Source organism: Eublepharis macularius, chromosome 12 (assembly GCF_028583425.1).
Source record: "Eublepharis macularius isolate TG4126 chromosome 12, MPM_Emac_v1.0, whole genome shotgun sequence".
Taxonomy (NCBI): Eukaryota; Metazoa; Chordata; class Lepidosauria; order Squamata; family Eublepharidae; genus Eublepharis; species Eublepharis macularius.
In genome coordinates, this window is record NC_072801.1 from 79,175,885 (window position 1) to 79,203,279 (window position 27,395).

General features: G+C 49.6%; 2 protein-coding genes across 2 annotated transcripts in view; one reads left to right on the plus strand and one right to left on the minus strand.

The window, feature by feature from the left end:
• NEURL4 (neuralized E3 ubiquitin protein ligase 4) overlaps window positions 1-17,056 on the minus strand; it is a 36,121-nt gene extending 19,065 nt beyond the window's left edge. Inside the window, exons 1-8 of the mRNA XM_054994552.1 lie at window positions 16,929-17,056; window positions 6,649-6,943; window positions 3,692-4,070; window positions 2,391-2,456; window positions 1,834-2,117; window positions 521-632; window positions 235-323; window positions 37-109 (exon numbers count right to left, since the gene is read on the minus strand). Coding sequence (XP_054850527.1) covers window positions 37-109; window positions 235-323; window positions 521-632; window positions 1,834-2,117; window positions 2,391-2,456; window positions 3,692-4,070; window positions 6,649-6,943; window positions 16,929-17,056 — 1,426 coding nt within the window. The remainder of the gene's footprint in view (window positions 1-36; window positions 110-234; window positions 324-520; window positions 633-1,833; window positions 2,118-2,390; window positions 2,457-3,691; window positions 4,071-6,648; window positions 6,944-16,928) is intronic.
• ELP5 (elongator acetyltransferase complex subunit 5) lies at window positions 17,041-27,377 on the plus strand. The gene is made up of 8 exons (XM_054995192.1): window positions 17,041-17,106; window positions 18,657-18,717; window positions 19,253-19,333; window positions 20,465-20,691; window positions 21,852-22,045; window positions 22,802-22,906; window positions 23,329-23,429; window positions 25,011-27,377. The coding sequence occupies exons 1-8, from the start codon at window positions 17,055-17,057 to the stop codon at window positions 25,117-25,119; spliced, it is 930 nt and encodes a 309-aa protein (XP_054851167.1). The 5' UTR covers window positions 17,041-17,054; the 3' UTR covers window positions 25,120-27,377.
• Window positions 27,378-27,395: the final 18 nt, after the last annotated feature.

Here is a 27,395-nt window from a genome sequence, read left to right on the forward strand (position 1 = left end):
TCTGAAATAAAATCAACGTTTCTCAACCGTACTGACCTTGATCAATACCATTGATGTAAAAATGAAGGGCATTGTTGGATTTCCTGGTCAAGCCAATATGGTCTCCTTCCTGCGGAAGCAGAGAGAAGGCGTGAGCAGAATTCTGGGGAAACAAGAAAGGGAGAAGGACCCCACTCTGGGGTGGATGGTGGCCAGGGTGGAGAAACATACACAAACTAGGAAGGGTTGACTCACCTGCAGCTCATCCAAGCTGAACTCACAATACTCCCTTCGCGTCCCCTTGCCGTTGGTCAAAATGCCACAACCACTCATCATTATGGTTCCTTGAGGAAAGACGAGGAACAAGGCTGAGGAGACCGACCGGCTGCCCGCAGAAGCGGAGCTTGTTGCGAGATGCAAAAACCCAGCTGTGGTCCCCTCCCCTTCTCTGCACTGCATCACCTGGCCCACAGGGACAGGTGCCACTCTCGAAGCGGCTGACCTGTCTCCCTGTCTCCCCCCCCCCCCCCAAGCAGACTACCTGAGCGCAAGTTAGTCATGGTGGCTGGGTACTCCAGGTTGTTGGGATTGTGTGTGGTGACGCCAATTTCGATGGATCCTGACCATTTATCCACCAACTTGTCGATTCGGATCTGGAAGAAGAGGCCAAGAATCTGCCGCCTCCTGCTGCTTCAAACTGAAGACCCCTCCCCTTCCACCCCAAATGCGCAACATGGAAACTGGTTCCCTCTTTTTTAACATGTAGCCTGGCTCTCCTCCCCGCTTCTGGTGCAAAGGAGGATGGAGCACCCTCCCTCGAACAACTCGGCCAAGGATGCAAGAGCCAGTAAAGAGGAACAGGCCAACATTTCCCAGGAGAAAACACAAACTCAATGGGCTGCTTTTGCCTCGGATCACTCGTTCTATCGGCAGCGGCGCCTCCAGTCAGGGCGTGCCCTGTCGGTCGGTCATGGTCCTCCATATAAGTATCAGAAAAGCAGGCAACAATGCAAGAAATGGTACTCCAGAGACAAAAGGGGAATTCAAACAGGGACCTGGTCAAACTGATTCCTCAGTGCACAGGCCAGTGTGGCGTAGTACTAGAGGGTCAGGCCAGAACTGCGTTCAAATTCCCACTCAGCCACAAATATCATGGGATGATCTTGGGCCCGTCATTCCTTCTTCCATACCAGTTTGTTCCAAGATTAACACAGAGATGAGGTGAACTACATAGGAGGAAGAAGGGCTGGATACCCATGTCACAGGTAGGCTCAAGGGCTAGATATGATCTTCACAGACATTGAAGGAGCCAGAATGCATCCCTAGGAACCCATTTTGAATGCCAGTTTAAGCAACAAAAGGAGTATGTCTGAGCATGTGCATAACAGCCTGCCATCACACACCTGATGCCCTCTCCGAGCCTGCGCACACACATCACAATCCATGCAGCAAACATGTTGCTTGGCTCCACCCATGAGTGGTGAAAACCGGTTATTCATAAAAATGTAAATGTCATACTTTAAATAAAATAAAGAAGGCTAGGACAAGACATAGTTGCCAGGGGGGCATCCTGGTGTACTACCGGGGCGGGGGGGGGGGGGTTGTCAGCGGGGGAAGGCTGCTTTCCTCACATCCTGCTTCTATGTTTCCCAGGGCATCTGGAGGACCACCCTAAAAAACAGGACGCTCGACAAAGTGGACCTTTGCATTTTGACATACAAACTCTCACTGCCCAAAGGAACTTTCAACCAACATGCCCAATGTAAGAACTCTGACTTGGTGAAATCATCTTGCAAGGTTCCCTGCTAAACATTAACTTGGGGATGAGGGATTATTCATGCAATTCTCACTCACCTCAAACATTTCGTTGTCGCGCAGCGGGCGGTTGGTCATGACGACGCCATTGTTGAATTCATCCAAGGGACGCCGCCGTTCTGCCGTCTTGTTGTTATTGCTGAGCTTGATGAGGGTCCCACACTTCTCATGGAAGAGGAGGGCATCGTTGGAGGTCATGGGTGGGGCCCCACAAGTGGCAGGGTCCGAGGGTGGGCTGCCCAGGCTGACATTCAATAGATTCCCATTGTAGGCCGACAAGATGGCATTGCTCACCACTTCAGACAGCTCCATGCTAGAAAATCCTGGCGGGGTGGGGGTGGGGGCAGAGGGGAAAAAAGAGGTTGATAGAAAGATATAGAAGCTCTTGGTACGGCAGAAAGACAGACCCTCCACCTCTGATCCCACAATGTTTGGTGGCCTCTACACCAACAGGATGGTGTCAGCCATCTTGCACCCTGTCACATGATGGGATTTTGTGCAGAATGAACAACCCAAAAGGAGCATCGCCAGCAGTCTCTGATCTGTACACCTGTTCTGTGTGTCACTGTTGGAACAGGACAAGGGGGAACACTTACCATTCTCTGACTCCAGGCTGTTGGGAAATTTATCGGGCCGGTTCTGATTGCAAGGCAGGTCCAAGGCTGCAAAGGAGGGGACAGGCGAGAAAGAAGCAATTATACGGAGACTGCCTAGCAGGTTCGCCGATCCCTAGGCCCATTGCCCAGCTCCTCCTCCTCCACAACAGCAACTTCAGAATGGTACACTGCCCCCCTCCCCATGGTCCACCTCAGACAACCCAGACCCACGTCTGCCACAAGCAGAGGACACCCACACACTCAAGAGCATCAGGCGACACAAGCTACAGACTCCCGGGGAAGGCAAACACATAAAAACCAGCTCCTGGCGCCAGCATTCCTAGCCAATCGAACCTGACTCCAGACTGGATGACCATGCTGACTCAGCAAAAACCTCCCAATGAGTCATCCCAAAGTACCATTGTGGGGGGAGGCTCCCGTGCACCCCCCAACTCTCCCATACGAAAGGCCCTGGGGAACGGGAGACACCTCCCCCTCGAGCTCTGGTGGAGGAAAGGAGGGAACCTCGAACTACGCATGTAACATTTCTGAAAGTTTTGAAGCCACGAGGGCGGGGGGGGAGACAAGGGTTTTTTTTAAGTTTTAACAACATAAAATGCATCATTTATAACTTTAGCACATATAAAACGTACTATTTGGCAAATGGTAACCTTACCCCCTACTTGAGAGAGCTGCAGAATGCTGCACCCTATGTTACTATGGCACACAAGTATCTTAATTTTTGCCATTGGGGCAGTAGGGGGGAAAGTTTAAGATAGAAAAACATGTTCTGCTGAAAACAAAGAAAGCGTATCATTTTGACAGAAACCCTCCCATACAGTCACAACATGTAGCACTATCAGCATCTATACATATTAATCTAAACTTTTCTGACTCTGACAACACTGAACTTTAATAACGTATTATCACGGAATACGTTACAACATATTAATTCTTGCCACACTGATGAATTTGAACCGAATATCCTTGAAAATGTAATATATGACTACAGCATACATAGGTATTATCGTTATCTAGTGCTGTTGATTGTCTTTAAAATTTTCATACTACTTTTTGTGCTTCGTTTCACTCACTCTAATAGGGAAAATGTTTCATAGGAGTTTCCACCCCCCCCATCGGTCCTTAAAATTCCCCACTTTTTCTGTTGGGAATATTTCCCCCCTGAATTTTGCCAGACTGTCACACTTCTGCCCCAAGCCACCACAAGAAGGTATCTGCCCAGAAGCTGACTGACACACACGTACACAACTCCACACGTTTCTCTTGCTGCTCACAAGTACCTTCATCGTGAGCAGTCCCCTCCTCAGTCTCCTCTGCACTGCCTGCCACGACAGTGATCTGGGTGCACTTGCCGTACAGGTCGACCACAGCCCAGACACGGAGGGGGATGCCGGTAGCAGCCACGCCACAGTCCTGTCCGTTGACCCAAAGCCGCAGCTCCCCATTGGCTGTGCGCTGGATGCCCACTCGATCGCCTTCGCCCAGCTGGTCCAAGTCTTGCCCATACTCCTCCAAGATGGAACGGCCATCCCGCAGCACTGAGCAGCCTGAGATGATCCAGGAGCCACCCTTCAGGCCTGTGGCACTGCTGGGGAAGTCAAGGAGGTTGGGATCTAAGGCCGTTACCCCAATCTCAATAGAACCACTCCAGGAATTCACCTGCAGGGAAAGGGGCACGGCAGTTCAGTGGAGATGCAGCAACGGAGCCTCCAACTACAAGTCAAAGTATTCTTGCACGCACACTAAATGGGTTTCTAGTTAACCGCCAAGAGAAGCTGGGGCTCAAACCAGCTTCAAAGCCTCAGGCCTGGAAACCCTGCCTCCTGATTCCAAAAGATCTGGGAAATGGGGGTGGTTACTTGTTGGAAAAGGAATGGTACTCTCCGGCAAGATTTGCTTGCATTTCGCCGGGCCTGTAAGACAGAGCTATTCCGCCAGGCATATGGCTGATGCCGGGCAGTGCCCCCCCCCGTGAAGGGGGGGTTAAACCATCGCCCCTATGCGAACACAGAGGCATGTATGAACCACTGGGCAGCATGAACTGTAATATTTAATGTTTTTAAATGTATTATTTAATGTTTTTAAATGTTTTAAACGGTGTTTTTATTTGTTATCCGCCCTGAGCCTGCGAAAGCGGAAAGGGTGGAATATAAATATAATAAATTAAATTAAATTAAATGTGTACAGAAGTACTATTTACTTTCCATCTTCCTGGACTGAACTCTGAAAATGGAGAAAAGCAAAGTGTCGGTACACAGAAGGAAACCCTGCAATGTGGAAGGATTGTTTTTTAAAGTCCCCCTGACACACCAGAGATGGGTAAAGTTCTCTCCATTAGCAAAAGGTTTTTCTTTCATTCTCTCTCTACCCCACCCACCACCCTGGCCATTTTGGCAAACTCTGAGCTGTCTAAGAACAGTGGGATCTGACCAGGATTTGCCAAGATGAAGGAGAATATACCACCAAGTGGTCCAGAAATACCATCATTCTACAAGCTCAAGCACAAGAAGAGTCCTGCCGGATCAGGCCACAGCAGTTCCCTCGAATCATATGACCCTGTAACACTGCCTTCTACCCATTCCGACTTCTGGTCCACGAGAGTTCTCTAGCAGAGACTAATCTTTCCCAGCCTTGGACACCCAATATTCTTTACAAGAATTGCTGGGAACTGAACCTGGGACTGTAGCGCTTGCAACACAGGAGCTTTGCCACTGAGCCACCTTGAATCCCCGTTCCTAAAGCAATCGGGCAGGTGCTCTGGGAAGGCCCAAAAGAGGCCATCAGCAACAATCCCCACTAACCTCTCTGGTACCCACTTGCCAATCACTTGGATGACTCTCCTAGAGCCATGCTTCTCTTACTCCAAACGTAGCCCCAGTTGACCCCTTACCCATTCATATTTCATGTGAATGTGATGAAGCAGCCAGGGTGCTAGACCTAGATGAAGAAAATCTCATCTAAATAGTCAAACTATTTTTGTGCTGCTTTACATTTTTAAATATTTATATTGTATGTATTGTGATTTTAATTTGTGGAATGTAAATTTTAAAGCCTATGAATGTAATCCACCCTGAGCCTGCTGGTGTGGGGAGGGCGGAATAGAAATTGAAAATAAATAAATATGTTCAAATTTCTGTTCAGTGCCAAGAAGGCTCCCTGGGTAACCGTGAACCAGCTGCAGTCCCTCAGCTTAGTGTTTTACAGGGATGTTGTGATTAAGGGCAGGGAGCCCTTGGAGAACAGACAGGGTGAAAACAATGAGTCGCTCCATATGAACACACATGAACACCTCTCTTCCTCCTTTACTGTCCAGCCTGCCAATTAAGATCTAACTCTCAAGGCCCGCTCTCTGTGCCTGCACCCCCCCCATCTTCTGAAGTGAGGCAAGTGGCAACCAGAGGCAGGGCCTTTTCAGTTATGGCACCTCGCTGATGAAATACCCTTCTCTTTGAGGCTGAGGCTCACCTGACACCTACACTTTCTTTTAGGTGCCAAGCCAAAAGTTTCTGTTCACTCAGGCTTTTAATGAAGGACTCGATGTTTTAACACTTTTTTTAGTCTGGAAACTGTTATTTTAAGCTGTCTGTGGCCTGTTTATTGTGGTGAGCAAGATCTGAGCCCAACAGAACCTTCAAGACCAACAAGATCTCTAGGGCACACGCTTCGGAGGGGCAAGCGCTTCTGTCACCACGGAACCTTGGCTCTGGAAAATAGATCCCCCGGAAATCTTGAAATCGGTGCTCCCGGACTCGAGTTCTGCTCCTTCTGCAGACCTGCACCTCTCACCTGCCTGGAACTGGTTTTACGGTGCAGGTTTTACACTGGGCTGCGGCCTTTTTAATGCTGGCTTTTAACTGGTGGTGGTGGAGAGCGCCCTCAAGTCATCGCTGACTTATGGCGACCCCTGGCGGGGCTTTCAAGAGAAGAGACTCTTGAAAGGTGGCTGGCCATTGCCTGGCTCTGCAATCCTTGGTTTTTGAGATCTGATGAGATCAGCCTCTCCAGGTCAGGGTGGCTTTTAACCAGCAGCTTTTAAAACTTGGATTTTTTTTTTGTAAGCCGCCTCAAGCGGGTGTCTGCAAAGGCGGCAGAAACATCCTCTCAAAAATGAACGGAGAAATCTCAAGCCAGCCCAGGCGGCGCCCGCGTCCCCCACCGGCCCCCTGCCCCGCCGCCGCCGCCCCCCGGGGCTGTTCCCGGCGGGCCCCCTCCTCGCCCCCTGCCCGCCGCCGCGCACCTTCCTGTCGATCCGGACGGTGAAGACGGCGCCGGGGCTGAGGGGCTCCCGGCTGAGGACCAGCCCGTGGTTGAACTCCTGGCCCGGCTGCGACCGCGCCGCGCTCCGCCCGCCCCGCGACAGCGTCACCAGCCGCCCCGTCCGCGGGTGCAGCAGCGGCAGCGGGGACGACCCGGGCCCCAAGCCGCCCGAGCCCGCCTGCCCGCCCAGCATCCCGCCGCCGCCGAGCCGAGCCGAGCCCTCCGGCCCCTCAGCCAGCGCCGCACGACCAGGCGACGCGCGACCGCCGGCCGCGCTTTACGGCGAAGGGGCCGGACGCCGACGCCCTTTACGGCAATGTGCGCAGGCGCGCTTCGGTGCTCCGCGAGCCCTGAGCGCTTTCGCGGCGGGGGACGGGCCCGGGGGAAGAAGTCGGCCCCAAACTAAAGGGCAGCAACGGCCCCCCGCTGTGATGATTGCCTGCAACAGTCATTCGTCAGAGCTGATGTATTATATTGTAAAGAGTCCAGTGGCACCTTTAAGAGGAACCAACTTTATTGTAGCGTCAGCTTTCGAGAACCACAGAGCTGTGTTTCTCAAGAGCTTATGCTACAAAAAAGTAGCATCTGACTAAGAGAGCTGTAGTTCTCGGAAGCTGATGCTACAATAAAGTTGCATCTGACGAAGAGAGCTGTGTTTCTCGAGAGCTCATGCTACAATAAAGTTGCATCTGACAAAGAGAGCTGTTGGTTCATCTTAAAGATGCCACTGGACTCTTTTTACTAGTTGGCAACTACGGCTGACTCCTCTGAATATTGTATAGTGTGTGTGTGTCGTACTCTGAAGTTGCCTCCTATGAAGGAAAGACCTCCAAACCGTCACATCCTTAACAGACTTGCTCAAATCCCGCACACTGGCTTCTTTTGTGGAGTAGCTTCTTTTATTGAGTCAAGCCATCTCATTTTAAGTCCTCTTTTCCTACGCCTTCCACTTTCCCTAGCATTATTAACTTTTCCAAAGAGAATCTTGTTTTTTCATGATGTGACCAAAGTATGATAGCCTCAGTTTTGTCATTTTAGCTTCTTGGGAGAATTCAGGCTTGATGTATTCCAGTATCCACTTATTTGTCTTTGTGGCTGTCTATGGTATCCACAAAACTCTCTCCTCCAGCACCACATTTCAAATGAATCAATTTTCTTCCTATCAGCTTTCTTCTCTGTTCAGCTTTCACATCCATACATAGTAATGGGGGAATACCATCGTTTGCATTATTTTGATCTTGGTCCCCAGAGAGACAAATTTATTTTTAAGGATCTTTTCTAGTTCCCTCATGGCTGCTCTTCTGAATCTCAGTCTTCTTCTGATTTCTTCATTGCAGTCTACTTTTTGGTTGATGATTGATATATTACATTATAGCAATCCTAAGCACAGTTACTCCTGCCCATTTATTTATTTATGTCATTTATAGTCCGCCTTTCTCACTGAGACTCAAAGAGGATTACATAGTGTGAGATTAGTACAATCAGTTTCAAGGACATTTCCATAAACAATGCCATGGGGTAAATAAACACAATTTACAAAGACATAGCATTAGTAAGAATCCATGCAGAGTTGAAGAAATGTTGAAACAGAACATAAGCAATTCTACGGCTGACAATAGACCACATGAAGCACAAGTAGCTCATAGGAGCACGTATTTAAGACAACTGGTAGTATGTAAGGCAAACATAGTGGTGAAGTCTATGGTCCCTAACTCATTAGCAAAGCATCTGAGAGCCCTTCCCTCAAGTCAATGGGCTTAGACTGGCATAACTCTGCATAGGCTATGATCTGATCTGATTGTGTTTGTCTGCCATAGAACAACAGGATTTGAGTCCACTGGCACCTGAGAGACAAAAGCTTATACTCTGAAAATGTTGTTAGTCTCTTAGGTGCCACTGGACTCAAATCCTGCTATATTATATCATAAATTTAGTATACTGGGCCTGTGGTATAATGGAATAGTGCAAGAGTCTGCTTTTGTAAGCGAGTAGGAGCGTTTATTGCAGCATTTATTGCATGTGTCATCTTGCTTTTAGTGCGTTGTTGTCTACCTTTGTAACTCCATTTTGGTAGGTCAGGTCTTAAGACAGTTTCAGGTGGGTAGCCACGTTGATCTGTAGCAGAACAGCAGAGCTGGAGTCCAGTGGCACCTGGGAGACCCACAAGATTTCCAGGGCATGAGTTTTCTGGAGTCAAGGATCCCTTCTTCAGATACCTGAAGAATATTTTATTTATTTATTGTATTTATATTCAATTTATATTCCACCCTCCCCACATCAGCAGGCTCAGGGCGGATTACAATTAAAATTTAAAATCACATTACACAGTTTGTATGATTTAAAACCATAAAGCATTTAAATACCATAATTAAAATATATATATGAAGAAGGGGACTTGACTCTTGGTAGGTCATCCCCTGAAAATGTTGTTGGTCTCTCTCTCAGGTGCCGCTGGACCCAAAGCCTCCATACCATAAGGCAGTTTTTTGTTTGCTTACATTGTTTTCCAGTTCTGCCATCCTAGTTCTGTTGCATTGTTAATGAGTGATTTATGATGTCTGACTGAATTGTTTGCTATATTTTGTAGCCCGGCTTGAGTCTCAGTGAGAAAGGTAGGCTATAAAGGAATAAATAATTAAATCCATGTTTAACCCACCGGTGGAACCAGGGGCCTGCAGTGAGTGCATGACATCACAGTCACATGACAAAAAAAGAGGACGAGTAAGTGGCTCTGGACCTGCCTGTGCAAAAAGGAGTTGTGTCCACCTTTCCTTTCCGTTCATCCTCATGCAAAGAGGCTAGAGGCATAGCGCTTTTGGTATACATGTGCATCAGCAACAGGTCCTTCCAAATGGGATCCAGCAAAGGGGGCTTAACCCGAGGGTCTGACTACCTGGGGGAAACTGGCAGTTAAGTCTGTGATTGGACAGTACCTATGAATGTGTATGCCTGACCTGGTTAGTCCAGGGTAGCCTGATCTCATCAGATCTCAGAAGCTAAGCTAAGCAGGGCTAGTCTTGATTAGTATTTGGACGGGAGGCTGCCAAGGAAGCCCAGGGTCGCTATTCAGAGGCAGGCCAGGGCAAACCACCTCTGGTAATCTCTTGCCTTGAAAACCTCATGAAGGGTCGCCATAAGTTGGCTGTATCATGATGGTGCTTTCCAGCACCACGAATGTTGTTGTTCTTAAACAGACTGTAATTAATACTGTGATTTTAACTTGCTTGGAAACTGCCTTGGGTGTGAGATTAAGTTTCAAGAGACTCTAGGCTGAGACCTGAACCCTGAATAATGGTAATACTGACACCTTACATTAACATGCTATAATAGAGTATTGTCACATGCACCCTACTTCTCTGAGCATTGGAAAGTTGCAGGGGCTAGTCCTTACCTGTTGGTTTACTCTGAAGGAGGGAGCACACTGGAAAATATTTTAAAATATTTACTTCATTTATCAATCTATAAATAGAGGACTGGTGAAGGCAAAGAAGCACTTCTACAAGGCAGCCGATCTGCTACCCCATCAGATCCTAGAAAGACAGAGAAATCCTAAGCCCCCCTTAAGCTGCTTCAACCAACTCTCAGCAAGGGCTTTTTGCCTCTCTCCCCGTTCTTCCCAGCGTAAGAATTGCACTCTTCTCACACACCTGCTAGGTTGCTTGACCAGAGACATGAAGGTCCATTGAGGGGGATATCTGCAATAATTAAGAAATATATCACCATTCCTTCTATCATTAAGGTTGTCAACAGCCCAGGAAAAACTGTCCCATCCCTTGAATAGGAGTTTAATGTGTGAAAAAGTTGGAGCTTCTCATGGCATGGAGCAAAATAACATCACTCAATAATTGCTGCAGGTCAAACTGATATTAAAGGGACAACTTGAGGGACCATCTTAAAAGTTAGCAGCCTTACCTGGAACTCTGCTCTTCTCTGTTGGACCCTCTTCATCCACCAGAAAACACAAGCACTGGTGTCTACTCTAACCACTATCTCTGGTTCATTTCCCTGCCCAGTGAATCAAACTTAACCCCGCCTCCAGTTGCCTTCTTGGCTGGGACAGGTGTTTGATGAAGGCAAAAAGCACATCTTTAATTAGCTGGTATAGGGGAGCTTATAAAGAGGTGCTGGTGGGAAAGGGGATGTTGTTTTTGGCATTCGTGCAGAATAAGCAGGATGAGGGGCTTTTTCTGGGCTTATATGGCCTGTGGGATGATATGGGTTGCAGCTGAGGCTCAGCCACGGGCACCAATTCTTCCTTTTGAAGGAACACAGCCTCCCTTGGGCCTGGTCTCCTTTTGGGCTCTGCCAACTGGTCCTCGCTGGGTGAAAGTAAAATGCAAAAGCCCTCAGGTGGTTGTGCTAGTGGAGAGAGTCCAAGCTGCCTCACTGCTGCTTCAAGCTCCTCCCATTTCCTTAGGGGCCTGTCCAGCGTCATCCCTTGGAGGAGACAGGGTTGTCTTTACAGTAGGATTCTGGCAGTGTGGCTCGTGAGTTACTCAGGTAATGGTTGCCTTTACCCTCTAGCTCATGTCATTTTTCAGGCCCTCTTTGGAAAATTGAGGAGGGGACAAATTCCTAAAAGAGCCTCCCTTGCCATGCTCGTAGTTATATTAGCTACAGAAAACAGGCCTGTATTGAAAAGCAAACTCCCGTTCTTTACAGGGAAATTTGTCATGTTACCAATAACCTGCCACCCCTACCACACATTCTTGGGTGGAAAAAGGTAGGAGTGGTGTTTCCAACTTTTTAAATGGTCCTTTAGATGCCCCTTTAATATTAAAAAATAATAAAGAGTCCAGTAGCACCTTTAAGACTAACTGACTTTATTGTAGCATAATCTTTGGAGAACCACAGCTCTCTTCATCAGATGCATTATCACCTTTCAAGAACCACAGCTCTCTTCGTCAGATGCACTGTCAGATTTCAGGAACCACAGCTCTCTTTGTCAGATGCATTGTCAGCTTTCGAGAACCACAGCTCTCTTCATCAAATGCATCATCAGCTTTCGAGAACCACCGCTCTTTTGGTCAGTTGCATGTGACGAAGAGAGCTGTGCTTCTCGAAAGCTGATGCTACAATATGCTACAATAAAGTTGGTTAGTCTTAAAGGTGCTACTGGACTCCTTACTATTTTGCGAGTACAGACTAACACGGCTAACTCCTCTGGACCTTTAATATTAATTGGAGCTGCAGCAAATCCCAGGTGATGTTATTGACCTCTATGCCATGGAAAACTCCAACTGCCTATTTCCATACATTAAGCCTCTGTTAAAGGGACAGGATTTCCGCCCCTCCAGGCCAGCTGCAATCTCTCAATGGGTGGACAAGCAAACTTTTGAATACAGGCAATGCTCCCCTTCTCTCCACTTCTGGTGGGGGCCGGGTGAAATTCAGATGACAATGCCTGGGGACTTCCATCATTCAGGCTGGGGTGGAACTTGTTCATCTCCTTCTCTTCCAAGGTGATTAATGCAATCGTGTGAAAAGCAAAGCCCTTCTGCTGTCTGTGTAGGACAAACCAATTGTTACCCAAAAGAAACCAACGAACATCAAAATGAGACCCTAAAGCGTCCCATTCAGAAACTCCTTGGAGAACATTCCAGTCTCTTAGGACTTTCTGTTGCTGTCCTGTAAGTTAACCTTTGCCAGCAGAAGAGCTTCTGTGGGCAACTCCCGGGTGAGAGAAACGGCATTTGGAATTTGGATTTTTGGATTCTTCACTGTGAAGCTTGATAGGATTTTGCCAGACTTCACTCCAGACATCTGGTTCTGGGCCACCTTAGGGATTGATTGGGGAGGAAATTTCAATGCTCCAAGTAGATAAAAATATCCTACAAAAGATATTCAATCTACTTAGTATGCCTGAGATCACCAATGACACCTTCTGTGAATGATCACTGTAGGTGTTTTTAAGACGCGAGTTTTACATGAAAATGTCACAACTTTTGCTAACATTCTGTGACTTTTTGAAGCAACTGTTCTAAGCTGTACTGGATAGGTCTCTCTACCAACACAGGACATAATTCCTCCATGTGACTAAGTGCAATGAATGTGTCTCCCACAATAAATCTGTTGGCTTTATATGTGCCACAAGAGTCTCTCATCTGTACTACAGCAGAAAAAAACAACTTATTTTTCATTTATACCCCATTCTAACCACTACACTGAACTTAGCCTTTGTCAAATACTTAGCTCAAGATCTGTACCCGGAACTTATATCCATAGCTGTACTGTCCTCCACCTTTGGGCCTATGGATGTTCGTGGAAGCACTTTCTACAGTGACAAGATACACACTTTCTCCTTTATACAGCTGTTTCCAGATGCTGTGATCTACAGAAACTGTTTGTTCTACAGACCAGAAACCAGAGGTTGCCCAGAGGCGGATTTGGTGCCCCCACGTGAAATTCCCATTGAGTGCCGGTACCCAAGGTATGTTTCCCCACCCCACCCCCCAAAAAAACTGGAGGGGGAGAATGGGAGGACTTATGCAGGTAGTTCCCAAGTTCCCTCCTCGGGGAACAGATCTCAGCAGCAGATGTCAGAAAAAACTTCCTCCCACGTGAGATCTTAGAGAGCCGCTTGCAGTCAGAGGAGGCAACAGTGAACCAGGTGGGCCCAGGGGACAGACTCTGGCAGCATTGCGTGGTGGCACTTAAGGCTAGGAATTCTGGGGGCAGTTCATTGGGAGGAATGGCCATGCAGATTAATGTGAACTGCAACCTGTTTTCAAACCTCAGTCTTGGTAGAAGGAGGAAGCACTATGTAAAGAGCACCCCTGAGCATCTGCCACGTGCCATTAAACCACCACCACCTGAGGAGGCGTGTCTCAGAGGGCAGGCTTCCAGGGCACATTTATTATGCAGGATGAAGTACTTAAGCCCCACCCTCCTTGAGCTTCATTCAAAGCAACCTGCCCATCAAGCACCTCTTCTGCCCACATCATGGGGGATTTCGCAGGCGCTGGGTGCCGTGGCTGTGGCCAGTCCGGAGGGTGCGGACTGCTCATCCCCGGACACTTAAAATGTGCTTGTCACCATTCTCTTGTGAGACACTGATGTCCAGGTTTGCTTCTTCACTGCACCAGGCAGGTTCCTGTAGAGGGCTACAGGAATGTCAGCAGAACGCAGGATTGCAGGCCACAAGCCAAGCGGAGACAACGGAAGAGATGCCTCTCTCAGCAGCAAGGCAGGGCCTTTCAAAATGCAAAGCAGCAGGCTGTGGCAAGATCTCAGAGGAAGGGGACTTCACGTTTGGGCTAGCAGCTTATCTCTTGCAGAGCTTAGCTTAGTTGCAGTAACACTGCTAAAGTGTAAGGTTTAGGAGGGAATTTGCCCGTCCTTTAAACTCCCTCTAAAAGTGCCTGGTAGATGGAACATCAGAGTCCGTCTTGGTGGGATCCAAAAGTTGAATATTACGTTGTTGTTTTTTTAACCTATAGAGATCTCATCCTTAGCCAAAACAGAGCCAAGCTTGGATGCAGGGTCTCTCCTAATCCAGGATACAACTAAGGAGGCTAAAGGGGGAGTGGAAATTGTGAGGTTGACATCAGCAGGTACCTTCAACGAGAGACCAGCAGCAGGAGAACTCTTGATTCCCTTCTATATTTCAGTCCCTCCTGCCTCTGAAGCTCCCGGCCTCCTCTGCCTGACTGCCAAACACAGCCTTTCCTAGTCAAGTTCCCTCCTGCTAAGCAGAGCATCTGCTTCCACCAAGATGCCATTCAAGACAGCTCTTTCCTGGGCAATCAGTCCTGGGTGAAAAGTGTCTTTCAAACAACTGTGTTGCTGCCCTTTGTCAGGAGGTCCTACCCCTACTCTCAGGCCAACTGCCGCCTCAAAGATATCAGGAGAACCAGTTTGGTGTGGTGGTTAAGAGCAGCAGGACTCTAATCTGAAGAGCCAGGTTCGATTCCCCACTCCTCCACTTGAAGCCAGCTGGGAGACCTTGGGTCAGTCACAGCCCTCCAGAGCTCTCTCAGCCCCACCCACCTCACAAGGGGATTGTTTGTTATGGGGATGATAATAGCATACTTTGTAAACTGCTCTGAGTGGGCGATAAGTTGTTCTGAAGGGCAATATATAAACCAAATGTTGTTCTTGTTGGAGTGAGATCTGCATCCTTCCACTGGACGCAAAACTAATGAAGACTTTGTGACTGATCAACTTAAGACTCACAAGGTACCGCCCAGGCTTGGAACACCAGTATTTGTGCTCTAAGTGTTACGCAAAGGTTGCTCATGCACCTTGGCATTCAGATTCTAAGCCATTGCCCCGCCCACTGTCTGGACCTAGGTTGACAAGCCCCTCTATGACATCAGAGCAGCTGAGCCAATGGCAGCTATAGCAGCACAGGTCTGCTTCAGGTCCTCTGGCGTTGGAGGCTTGGAAGCAGGGGCCAGCCAGCAGAATGCTCAGGCTTTGCATGCAGGACTAAGGCAGGTCAACTGCAGCCTCAAAGATATCGGGGAGAGGCAGGGGGGACAGGCAGAGAAAAGGTAGGAATGAAAGCTGGAGGATGAGACGGGAAGGCTCATCAAGGAAGAGCTTCAGCTTGCGCAGCCGACAGTGTTCTCCGGCCTTGCTGTGCATCTGCTACCTGGGTAGACAATAATGAAAAGCAAAACCAATTTTAAAATGACCCTAAGTTTGGCTCGTATTGCTTCCAGTGCCTGTGAAACCTGGGATGGTGTTGGCCTTGGTCCTCTTGGTGTCTGCTGCTGTCACAGCTTTTTTTGCTATGGGAGTCCTGCCGGAGATGGATTCATGGTGGTGTTGATGCTATGCAACCAGCTTTTAAGTAACATCTTTGTGTTCTCAACAAACACTCCAAGTGGATTGTGTGCTGTGTAAATGTATGTCCTAGGATTGTGGGAGGTATCCATGTGCCATTTGGGGCTATGGGATTCTATAACAAGGGCATTTTAGTAGGGAACTGTGGTCTTGGAAGTGGGGCGGAGTGGTGGCCACTTTTCAGATTCGAGTAGCAGCCTCATTGGTCCCAAGGCTGCCACAAAACCAGCCTCTAAAGGTGCCACAGGATGTATGGATTTACTGCAGCTGATGCCACGAGAAATCTCTTGGCCTTTACAAGGACCAAGACTCCCCTAGTAAATTGAGCCCCAGCAGAGGCCTTTGCCTATCGACTTTCAGGCAGGTGTCAGTCAGGTGGACTGAGATGTTAAATCAGCAGCCTGAGCTAAACAGCCCCCAAGGAGATGGCAACACCACAGAGTCTGCCTTATGCAGAGATGGGATGCGGCCAGGGTTTTCTGGGGAAAGAGGTGGTGGAACTCAGTGGGTTGCCCCAGAGAACTCCAAACTCTGCTCTTTCCAGGCTCTGTCCCCAACATTACCAGGAATTTCCTAACCTGAAGCTGGCAACCCAAAGTAGTCAGAGTGCTGGACTAGGATCTGGGAGACACAGGTTTGAATCCCCGCTTTGCCCTTTTAGTGACCTTTACCCTCTCTTAGCTCAACCTACCTCACAGGGTTGTTGTGAGGATAAAAAGGACCAGAGAAGAATGATCTAAGCTGCTTTGGGTGCCCACTGCAGGAAGGGGAGTGTAATAATAACAACTGTGCTTATATACCACTCTTCTAGAGAAATTAGCGCCCACTTAGAGCAGTGAACAATGTCAGTGTTATTACCCCCACAATAAAGCTGGGGAGCTGGGCTGAGAGGAGGGACTCACCCAGGGCCGCCTGCTGAGCTCATGGCAGGCGTGGGAGTCGAACCAGCAGAGGGCTGGTTTGCAAACCAACCAGTTGGTTGTGGCTCTGTGTACTCAGGACTCCCCAACTATGCTGTCTTTGTAAATTAGTCAAAAGAGAGACCCCGAAATTGACTTGAGGAGTGAACATGCTGCTCCTTGAGCCACAGAATGCTGAGAGTAGCTGAAGGGGGGGGGGGTAGAGAAGAAATGAGCCCGCGCAAGTAAGTCCCTGAGAATGTAGGGAATCCTGGAGAGGGAGATTTTGGGTGGGGACGACAGGAAAATGGCTCCTAGCGAGGACCTGGGACGAGCCTCGCCACGCTGGAAAAGCCCATCTCTGCATTCTCTTTCTCGACCAACCCCTTCCCGGCATGCTGGCAATTCAACAGGTTCAGCTTTCCCGTCAATGGCGCGGGTCACGGTTTTGCTCTTGCCCTACAAGGCACAGCGGGTCTGCCGAGCCCCCTTCCGGCAGAGAGGGACCTTCTCCGGCTGCGCGGCGCCCTCGTGTGCGCGCCTCCTGGGCCGTCCCGGGACCTGACGCTACTTCTTCCCTCCCAGCGTGGCCAACATGGCGGCGCCCAGCACGCCGCTAGACGGGCAGGCGTGTCCGTACAGTGGCGTCATCGATGTGCGCCGAGCACCGAGGAAGGCGGGGGAGGCGAGGAGCGGCATGCTGGGCAAGCTGGCGGCGGGCGGGGCCGAGGGGCTCCTGCTCATCCAGGGTGAGGTGGAGGAAGAGCTTGGGGTGGGGGGAGGCAGGGGACCGCCAGGAGTCAGGGTTGCCAGCCTCCAGGGGATAGCTGGAGATCTCCCGGAATTGCAACTGATCTCCTGCTCACAGGCATCAGTTCCCCTGGAGAAAAGAACTGGTTTGGAGGGTGGCCTCTAAGGCGTTATATCCCATGGAGGTCACTCCCCTCCCCCAACCCTGCCCTTTCCAGACTTCACCCACAGATCTCTAGGAATTTCCCAACTCAGGGTTGGCAACCCCATTTTGCATTACGGGTCTCATTTGCACTAGTAGACTAGTGATGGCCTTGAGGGTAATTGTCTTTCAAAAGGCGATTAGACAGATTCCTGGAGAAGAGGTCCTCCAAGGGCTACCTGGCCATGGAGAGTGATGGTATCCAGATAGTTTGGGTGGGTAGCCGTGTTGGGCTGCTGTAGAAGGGCACGATTTGGGTCCAGCAGCACCTTCGAGACCAACCAGATTTCCAGGGTGGGAGCTTTGGAGAGTCAGAGCTCCCTTCATCAGACACCACCCCCAGAGGCAGGCAGCCTGTGAATCCAAGAGCTGGAGGCCGCAGCAGGGGAAGGTCTCAGCATCCATGTCCTGGTTGGTTGTTGTGGATTTCCCGGGCTGTATGGCCGTGGTCTTGGCATTGTAGTTCCTGACATTTTGCCAGCAGCTGTGACTGGCATCTTCAGAGGTGTAGCACCGAAAGACAGGGATCTCTTGACACTGAGAGATCTGAAAGCCTTCGACAATACATGTCCTGGTTGCTTGGCCATCGTTCGTGAAGCGGGGTGCTGGGTTTGATGGGCCTCTGATTGAATCCAGGAGTGCACTTCTGATGCGCACTTTGTTGCATTTTCTTTTAATTGGACTTATGGACCCATGACGTGTGAGCCGCCTTGGGCTGCAAGCATGGGAGAGGACTCTAAAACACAACAAAGGGGAACCCAGAGCCCAGAACCTTTGGGGGTGAAGAAGAGGGTTGGCGGGGTTCCAGGTGGTCTGGGAAGAACTGACAAAGGCTGCGGTTCTAAGAGCACTTGCCTGGGAATAAGTGCTTTATGAAATGAGACATATCTAAGTGGACCTGCTTAGGTTTGCTCTCATAGTGGAGGAGGAAATGTACAAGAGCCTGGGAGATACAGATGCAGAGAAGTTAGCCGTGTTAGTCTGTGGTAGCAAAATCAAAAAGAGTCCAGTAGCACCTTTAAGACTAACCAATTTTATTTTAGCATAAGCTTTCGAGAATCAAGTTCTCTTCTTCAGATGCCTGATCTCTGTATCAGGCATCTGAAGAAGAGAACTTGATTCTCGAAAGCTTATGCTAAAATAAAATTGGTTAGTCTTAAAGGTGCTACTGGACTCTTTTTGATTTTGGGAGATACAGAGGAACTTTTCAGGTCGGGTGGGCCGTACAGACCCAGGTATTGGGGAGAGTGAGACTGTTGGAGGGTCGCAGGAAGAGAGGATGTTAGAGGCTTGGAGAAAGGCAGAAGGCTGGGGCTAATTGGTGGCTCATCTCTTCTTCCCTGGCAGATTCTGTCAGCTGTGAAGGCCGGACTTTGCTCAAGAGCTTTGCAGCAGCTTCAGCCCAAAGGTGGGTGACGGCAATGAACTCCAGGCCCCTTTGTGAAATGCTGCAAAAGGGCAGGCCTGTCCCCTGATCAGCCCCCGAGCACAGCCCTCGCCCCCCTGCTAGTTTGGCATGAGGATCCTCTAGATCATGCGAGGAGAAAATCATCTCTTGGCCTTCCTGATGATGGTTGAACGGCCAAAAATAGGAGGAGACAAAAAGGGGGCTGGATTTAGCCACCTGCTAGCTTTTCTTACTTAATCTTTCCTGTTGTGCACTCTGCTTGATGACGCCAAACCTGTTGCAGTGACATTGTTACCCAGCTCCGGACACCTGCCCTGCATTCAGCGCTGGGTCAAGCAAGGCATTTTGCCACTGCACGCATCCTCCTCCTCTGCCGCGCCCCCGTTCCAAAACAGCCCCGTATGGAGAGGGACGTTCTCTGCCTTCCCTGTGTCAGTGCCCTTAATTGCTTTCTGCCCCCCTCATCAGACTGCCCCACGTATTCCTTCTCTTGCTTGTGTGTACGATCAGCTCCTGCCTTAATTCCTTTCTTTAGGGGGGAATGTGTGCAGGTTCTCAGCTTTGACATCCCAGAGGAAGAATTCAAGGCTGGATTCTCAGCAGCAGCGGCCTCCCAGTGAGTTTCTTTCCCTCCTCACCAGCAATTGTTTCAATTTGTCTGCACAGTTAAATAGAGATTGAGCAACACCCTGCAGGCTCAGGCAGATGCCCACCGGGCCAGACAGTGTGGGAGTCCCAGTTGTTTGACTGCCGGTGGTGGGCTGTTTCTGCACCACTGCCGGTGCGGTCTGGCTGCTGCCCTGTGCCTGGTCAGCATCCGGTGGCTTGCTTGGGCTTTAGGCCTGGGGCTTCTGCTTTTGTGTATTATGGCGGCCACTGGCACAAAGTCTGTTGAAAGGCCTAGGATCAGCTCTTACGCCATTGCCGTGTCCTTTTGCAGTGGCAGCTGCTGTCTGCCTCCCCCTGCAGGTGCCACCTTGCACATGGGCAAAGTCAGCAGCCGCCCGTGCACGTGCATTCTCTGTGGTGGCCCGCACTCTATGGAATGGTCTGCCTGAAGAGGTTAGGAAAGCTCCCACTCTCCAGGCTTTCTGCAAATGATGCAGAGGGGGCTTTTCACTCAGATAGGAAGGCTGTACTGTGTAAGGAACTGGTCTCAAGAGAGCCATCAGTAAAGGGATAAGGAGGGACAACAGACTTGAATACTATTGCTGTAAATATTGAGGGACCTCAGACTTCACTACTGTTGCTATAAGTCTGATCCTACTGGGTTGTTGTTTAATATGTCAGTTGTAGAATCACTTGTGCACTGATTCAGCATTTCTTCAGCTCTGTATGGGATTTCTGCTGTTTTTTAAATGTTTGCAAATTTGCATCTATATACCCATTACAGGCTTATTGAAATGTCTTTGATATTGGCTGAATTAACTCACACCATGTAATCTGCCTTGAGTCTCAGTGAGAAAGGCAGACTATATAAAAGACATAGATAGGCAGACTATATAAAAGACATAGATAGCAGCAAAGGCACACAGGTGCTGTTACAGCAGCCTGAATTGCTGTGTGTGTTCGGCTTGTGTCGCTGCGTTACATGGAGTAGATGCTCATTAAATGTGGTGGGAGCATTTTGGATTGATTTCTTTTGACATTCTTTTGCCAGTAGACCGTCCTTTCTTGGCCCGAGATCATTATTATTTATTCACAATGGATGTCTTATTGTTATTAACAATAATAAATGTGACCTCAGGCTATTGTACCATGATGCATTTCGAGATCCCCTGGGCTGGACCGGGCAGGGCTGTGGTTTGGCCCTAGAAGAGTTTGGAACCTCAGAGCTGGTGGCACGGCTGACGGCAACAACGGCAGGCCCCTCCACGGTTGTGCTGGACTCGATCAGCTGGCTGCTTCTTCGCTTGCCATTTCCTCGCGTCTGCCAGGTCCTTGCACAGTTGCCCAAGAGGGCAAAGGTTGCCGGTAAGAGCCAGAGGGGAAGAGGGCAAGGCTCCAGGGGGAAGGAGGGGGTGGAGAGCTCGATAGGCTCCTCCTGCCCCCACCCCACCCCCTGCAGTCATCCACATGAGGGCTGTTGTCTGGATAGCTCTACAGACTTTGATGCCAGGATGTCTAGGACTTCTGGGAAAGCTGGATGATTGCAGGCATTGGGTGAGGGGGTGACTCTTTGAGGCTTCCGGGCTTGATTTGAGGAATAGTTTCCAGGGATGTGAATCAGCAAGTGTGAACTCTAAAGGCACAGTTGCCTATGAGCGTGCACAGGACGCCTGAGTAACTGTTTCCAGCACACGTTTGGGATGAGGGTGGGAGTCTTCCAGGTCAGATCACACAGCTTTGAGGTGGGCTTGTGACTCTGCGTTGCTTTGACAAAATGGTAAAGAGTCCAGTAGCACTTTTAAGACTAACCAACTTTATTGTAACATAAGCTTTCAAGAGCTACAGCTCTCTTCGCCAGATGCAACTTTATTGTAGCATAAGCTTTTGAGAACCACAGCTCTCTTCGCCAGATGCATCTGACGATGCATCTGACGAAGAGAGCTGTGGTTCTCGAAAGCTTATGCTACAACAAAGTTGCTTAGTCTTAAAGATGCTACTGGACTCTACTATTTTGCAACTACAGACTAACATGGCCGACTCCTCTGGATCTTTGCCGAAATGAACTCCTGTTAGGAATTTCTCCCTTTCCACTGGAAGAGTTTTGAGGGGTGGGAAGGGGTATTGTATCCTACGGTGGTGGAATAGTCTGTGAAAAGGTACATTTCCTAAAATGATCCGCAGTGGGGTTCAAGGGTGCTTGAAAATTCCACTCTTGGGCCGTGGGAAGTTTGTACTTCTCCAGATCCCAGAATTTCTGGAGGGCGTGTGTGTGTGTGTGTGGGGGGGGAGGGTAGTAATCCCTGTCCAGATATCAGGGGTTTGGGGGGGGCAAGGGGAAAGCTTTGTGATGGACCTTGAGGGGCATCTGTCTGGCTGCTGAGGGAAACAGGAGGTTGGGCCAGATGGGCCTGTCCTGGGAGCCCACTCTTCGGTCCTTGCCCACCAGGCTCCTGTTGGTCATGCAGCGGGGAAGCTGCAGCCAAGGAACAGGGCTGAGGAGTTCCTAATGCTTCTGTCCTCGGCAGGTCTGAAAATCTCTCGGATTGTGGCCCTCCTCCACGGGGACTTGCACCAGACCGGCCAGCTGGAAGCCCTGCACACCTTGGCCCGTGTTGTGGTGAAAGTGGAGCCGGCACCGGAGCCTGTGCCAGGAGGGGATGGAGCTGCCCGAGTGGCTGTTACGCTGCACAGAAAAACGGGAGGCAAAGTGATGCAGAAGGTGGGGGCTGGGAAGTAGGCGGGTGTCAGTGTTTCCCCTGTCTTTATAGGTGAGGTCTAGAGAGAGCGGCCTGGGCATGTTGCCTGGCAAAGATTCCCCAAGGGGCTGCATGCAGCAGGGGCCCCTCTATGCATTCCCAGCTATCAGTGGTGTGGGAGGGGACTGGCACCCCCCCCCCCCGGCCCACGCTGCTGTCAACTGGGTCCAGGAGGGGACGCGCATACCTTGTGTGGGGCATCAAAGCACCTTGAATCTGCCTGGAGAGCAGCTCCTCCTTCAAAGCTGCCTGGAAGGTGTGCCAGGGCCAAGCCTGGGTTTGAGCCTCCTGGTCTGGCCTCCTGCTCGACACACCTGCCGTTGTAGAGCTTGCCCTTCAGCACTGGGCACGGGGGCCTGTGTTTCCACTCCTGGGTCTTCCCATGGCAAGGGCAGTCGGGACCCAGCGGAGGTTGTTCTGGAGTAGCGAGCGACTCTTCCAAAGGGCTGGGCACAGGGGCTTTCTCAGAGGCCTCTCTACTCCTGGGTCAGAGCAAGGAAATTAGAGAGCTCTTCCGAAATTGCTCGGTATGGAGTGCAGCAAAAAGGAGCAGCAGTTTAACTCCCTCTAAGTGGGCATGTGTGAGCTGGACAAAAGGGAAAAACTTCACTGCTGCAGTGAATTCGGAGGGGTAGAAACATGCCGCTGGCCAAGGGCTGGGCAGCAAAGGCGTGGAGGTCTGGCTCCCTCCTCATCCACTCTTCCCCCCAATCCTTCAGAAAGAATACTTCACGGTGCTCCCAGATTTCATCCTCAAATGCCTCGGCGAACTGCCAGAGGGTGGCGTCTCCAGAGAGGAGAATGACCAAGAAGTCCCAGTTACGGTACGCTCCCTTCTCCTCTTTAACGGACTGCCCCCAGCTTCGTGAACTTGTGGGTGCCGTGGCTTGCAGCGGGTGCCCTGGGCTGGGGAGATTGTGTTGGGAGAGCCTCTGAGGGGAAGAAACGTTAGGTGCAGTTGGATGAAAGGGAATTGAGGGAGAACAAACGGCGGAGCCTGTTGTCGCAGAGAGCTTTGGGGCTAACAATTTCCTTTGCTAGGAATTGCCCCCTCCTCAGTTCCTCTGTTTGCAGAGGGGTGTCAGGGTCAAGCCCATTCTGAAAATTCCTAGACTTTGGAGGGGGGAGGCAAGGCACCTGGGCACACGCTGAGCAGCTTTGCCGTCATTCCTCCCTCCCTGTTCTAGAGCTGAGGCCTGGCTCAGCATCATTGCCGCCTTGTACCTTTCTCTCTGGACTCCTTCAGGTGGATCCTGCTGCCAATTTGACCTTTAACCTGCGTCTGTCAGAGGCTGAGCGCCAGGCAAAGGAGTCGGTTCCTCTCCCGTATCAGTTCAGCGAGGAGAAGTAAGTGCCCCGGACCCACTTTGGTTGACTGGCGGAGTCCTTTGTCTTTCTCCTGCTGCTTTTCCTTCTGGCTAGTCTGTGCTGAAACCTTCTGACCTTTCCAGACCTGGCTTTTTACTAATGTCTAATTTCACTATGAAGAAAGCAGTCCCTGGTCCAGGTTCCTCCCGTCACAACCGTCCTTCAACAGACTTAGCCAAGCCAGCCTCAATCTCGGGCTGTCCAGCTGCAATTGGGCGGGGAGGCTGACTTTGCTTGCATGGTTGCTGTACAGATTACAGGAGGGTCTCCGGAAAACTCTTTATTGAATCTTAAAAAATATGGCCTAGATGCTCAGTACGGTTGGTGCTCACCATTTCACATACAGGACGTCCGATGGCTGGTTGTCACAACTGAGTATGCTTGAGGGCGGCTGGAGATGTTTTTGCCTGCCTTGTCCAAAGTTGCAAAAGGTAGAAACTTCTTTCCAGGACCAATATCTGCCCCCCCCCCCAGTCTCTCACTAGAGATTATGTTGCTTCTTAAAGGACCGTGCTGTGTGCCGAGGACCTCCTGCTCGCCTTCATTGCTCAAGGTCTTGGGCCTTCACTGAGGCAGCTTTGGCCCCTAGTTTTGGGAAGCATTTGTGTGAACACATGAAAACAAACACAGTATGAGGGGATTATTCAGGACAGTGACCTTAATTCTGCCCTGCATACCCATTCTCACACACACACCCTACCGGCCCCTGTGCTTTTTGTCCTTCCTAAGGACTGTGGTTAGTGCACCTGCGTGGGTCTGCCAGGCTTGCTCTGCTTTTTTGTACACAGAGGTCAGCCTTCTCAGGGTGAACAGAGGGGACACAGGGCGGGCTGAGCATGAATTCCCCGCTGTAGTCTTCAGCCCCACATCCCTTTGCAGCCGTGGTTTCAAACCTTTTTGGTGCGGTGACCCACAAGTCCAAATTCTCTTGTTACGGTTGCCCATGCAGGAGTGGCCCTGTGGGGGATGCTTAGTTGAAGAGATGTGGGAGGATGGCAGATGTCAGCAAAGAGGGGGGTGGCAAGTGGCTCAGTGCAATACATCGCCCACTGCGGGTAGAGGACAGTGGGGTACTGCACGGCGGGGCAAGAGGTTGGGCTGCTGAAGGAGCAGCACCAGGACAGCCTATGCTCCCATGCATCTCTTTCACTTTTCCATGCGCTGAACACCTCCCACCTCCTTTCCAGCCTCTCCTAGCTTTGTTCTTTCAGCAGTACTGTTGAAAAGTTACTAGTTGCCAGCAGCTCCCCTCCCCCCACCCCCCCGCCCAAGGGCGAGGTGAGAATGGGAGAAGCTGGAAAGGAAGAGAAGGGTGCAAAGGGCAGGAGCCACCATTATTGTAATCCGCCTTGAGTCTCCATGAGGAAGGCAGACTATAAATTAAATAAATAAATAAATAGGGGTGGCTGGCCTGTAGCCCACTTTCAGAAGCTTCGTGACCCGCTTTGGGGTTGCGACGCACAGGGTGGGAAACACTGCTTTACAGCATTCCTCTTGCTCTTCCCGCCTGCTGCGACGCAGCTTGCGAAGGAGCCTCTAATGTCTTGTCTCCTCATTCAGGAAGTCGTCTTTGCTACAGACGCCAGCTAATCTGGGAAAGATCTATTATGAGCCTGATGCAGCTGATGACGTCGATGAAGAGGATCCCGATGATGATCTGGACGTCTGAGACGGAGCAGCTGGGAGCTGGGCTGACAGAAGACGGGCTGCCCTCTTCGCTGTTCTGCCTCTTGCTGTCAGGTGTACCCTGGAGGAGCTCTGCTGCAAAGCACTTGGAAAGGGACTGGAAGCCTTTTCAGTGCTGCCTTCTGGGCCGCCTCCACCGGCATCACCGCCAGCAGCACGTTGGCCTTGCATGGACCATCTCAGGGGAAAGAAGCACTCAGCTGTCGGGGAGTAGATTTCCATGGAGAACTGAAGGGGATACTTCCTTGAGATGAAAGGCCCTGATGGCCCTTAGAAGACCTTGAATATTATCAATAGCACCAAATATTGAGGTGTACTATTATGCTACTAGGCTTGATGTTCAGGAAAGACCAAATAAAACCCTGATGAGAGTTAAACAAGCAGAGAGGCTTGTGTGTTGGGCTAAGGGACGAAAAGCAGAGAACTACGTTCCTTCCGGACCGAATGCTGCCAGAAAAGCGGAATAAATACCCAGTTGGATCTGTGACACACTTTACTTATACCCTGATTCAGAATATTCTTTTTGTTGAGGCGTTTTAGATCAGGCAGCTTTAATACCCGGGTCGTAGCTGCATTAATGAGGTTAACAGATCTAATTAGGTATCAATATCTGCAAATCAGAAGAATGGTACATGTTGTCCAATCTCAGTATCTTTTGGCCATTAAATAAAATTGATTTTAGAAAACCCAACCAATTCAAAGGGATTTAGAGTCAAAATATGAGCGATTGATGGATGACAGCAGATGGTAGAAACATTTGCAAAAAGGTATCTCAAATGATTCTTGTTTTAAATTTCATATGGAGACCAACAAACTAAAATACAGGAATTTCATGAGCATCTTATTAATGTATAAAGAATGCTATACCACATCAAGATTAGTAAAATTGTCAACTTCAGCTCCATGTTGTATTGGAGATGTAGCAGAGAGTGACATGGTTTGATATTTGGAGACTGTGCCCCTTTGGTACAGCATGTTCAGAATTATGGGCAAGATACTAGGTTGTAAGTGTCCATGAGATCCAAGAATAGCTTTATTGGGATGCTTCCCTCAGGAAGTGAGATTAGTACAGATACTGACTGTGCTAATCTCACATGGTGTAGTCTGCCTTGAGTCTCAGTGAGAAAGGCACACCATAAATGACATAAATAAATAAAGTATAAGTCTCTGATTAGAAACATAGGAGTGGCGGCCAGACTATTAATATCCCAAAACCATGAAAAAAATCTATTCCCGAAGTTGAATGTTGACTGCTGAATTATTACAAGTTGAATTAAGGCTGTGGATTATGGCTGTGTGCACTTGTTTCTAAATAAGCTGACAGCATTTAAAACAGGTTCGGGAGAAGAAAAATTTCACACAAAAATATTTTAATATATGGCAACCTTTTTGTATTGTATTTGAATTAAACTGGATGAGTGTGTAACGAACAGAAAACTTGCACTGTGTATATATACCACAGACAAGCAGATAACAGAACAACCATGTATAGGATCAGCATAACAATATATAGTATTTAATTATAGCTTTGCATATTAGTATTCGAGGCGTTTTTATATTTCCAATAAAATATTAAGTTCTCATCAAAGTAATCCCTCTTATTCTTGCCACTTAAACCCCACCCATTCCATAGCTCCTCCCCATTTGGGGAGGCAGAGATAAGAGTGGCACAGGCAGCGGTGCTAATTACATTGTTTATTGTTATTGACGTGGCTTTGAAATTGAGTGTACTGACTTAGAGAAAGGCGGGCTATAAAAAACGTCAATGAATGAACAAAAAGACTTCTTCCCTTCCGCGGCCGCTTCCAGTTCCCCACCAGTTCATTTAATTAGCAGATCGGCTTCTGCAGACGAGGCCACGCCCCTTCACACTGGCCCCTCCCACACTTATGCCGTCGTAGCCTCGTCCCGCGAATCTCTTCTAAACTTCTCCCTTTCCCTTGCGCGATTAGCTCAGTACTTGTGCGCGTGCGCATTTCCCGCGCCGTATTCTCTCGGCACGCGTGGTCGTTCGCCCTTTCTTTTGTTGCCATCGTTGAATGAAACGCATGCGCAAAGAGAAGGGCGCGACTGAGCGGGGAGCCCGGGGCGCATGTGCATCTCCTTTTTCTGCCTTGCTTCGTTTCCCTTCTTCCAGCCGCTGCCGATAGACAGCGCACGCGCGCCATCCGACTGTTTTCTCCGTACTCCCGTTCCAGGGATTCTGCGCTTGCGCCTTTCTCGGGTTCTCATTGGTTCGGCTTTTCGACGCTCCGGAAG

Coding starts and splice junctions, on each gene's coding strand:
- ELP5 (XM_054995192.1), top strand. CDS start 17,055: ATGCTGGGCAAGCTGGCGGCGGGCGGGGCCGAGGGGCTCCTGCTCATC. Junction 17,107..18,656: donor GGGGCTCCTGCTCATCCAGG/GTGAGGTGGAGG, acceptor CTTCCCTGGCAG/ATTCTGTCAGCTGTGAAGGC. Junction 18,718..19,252: donor GCAGCAGCTTCAGCCCAAAG/GTGGGTGACGGC, acceptor TCCTTTCTTTAG/GGGGGAATGTGTGCAGGTTC.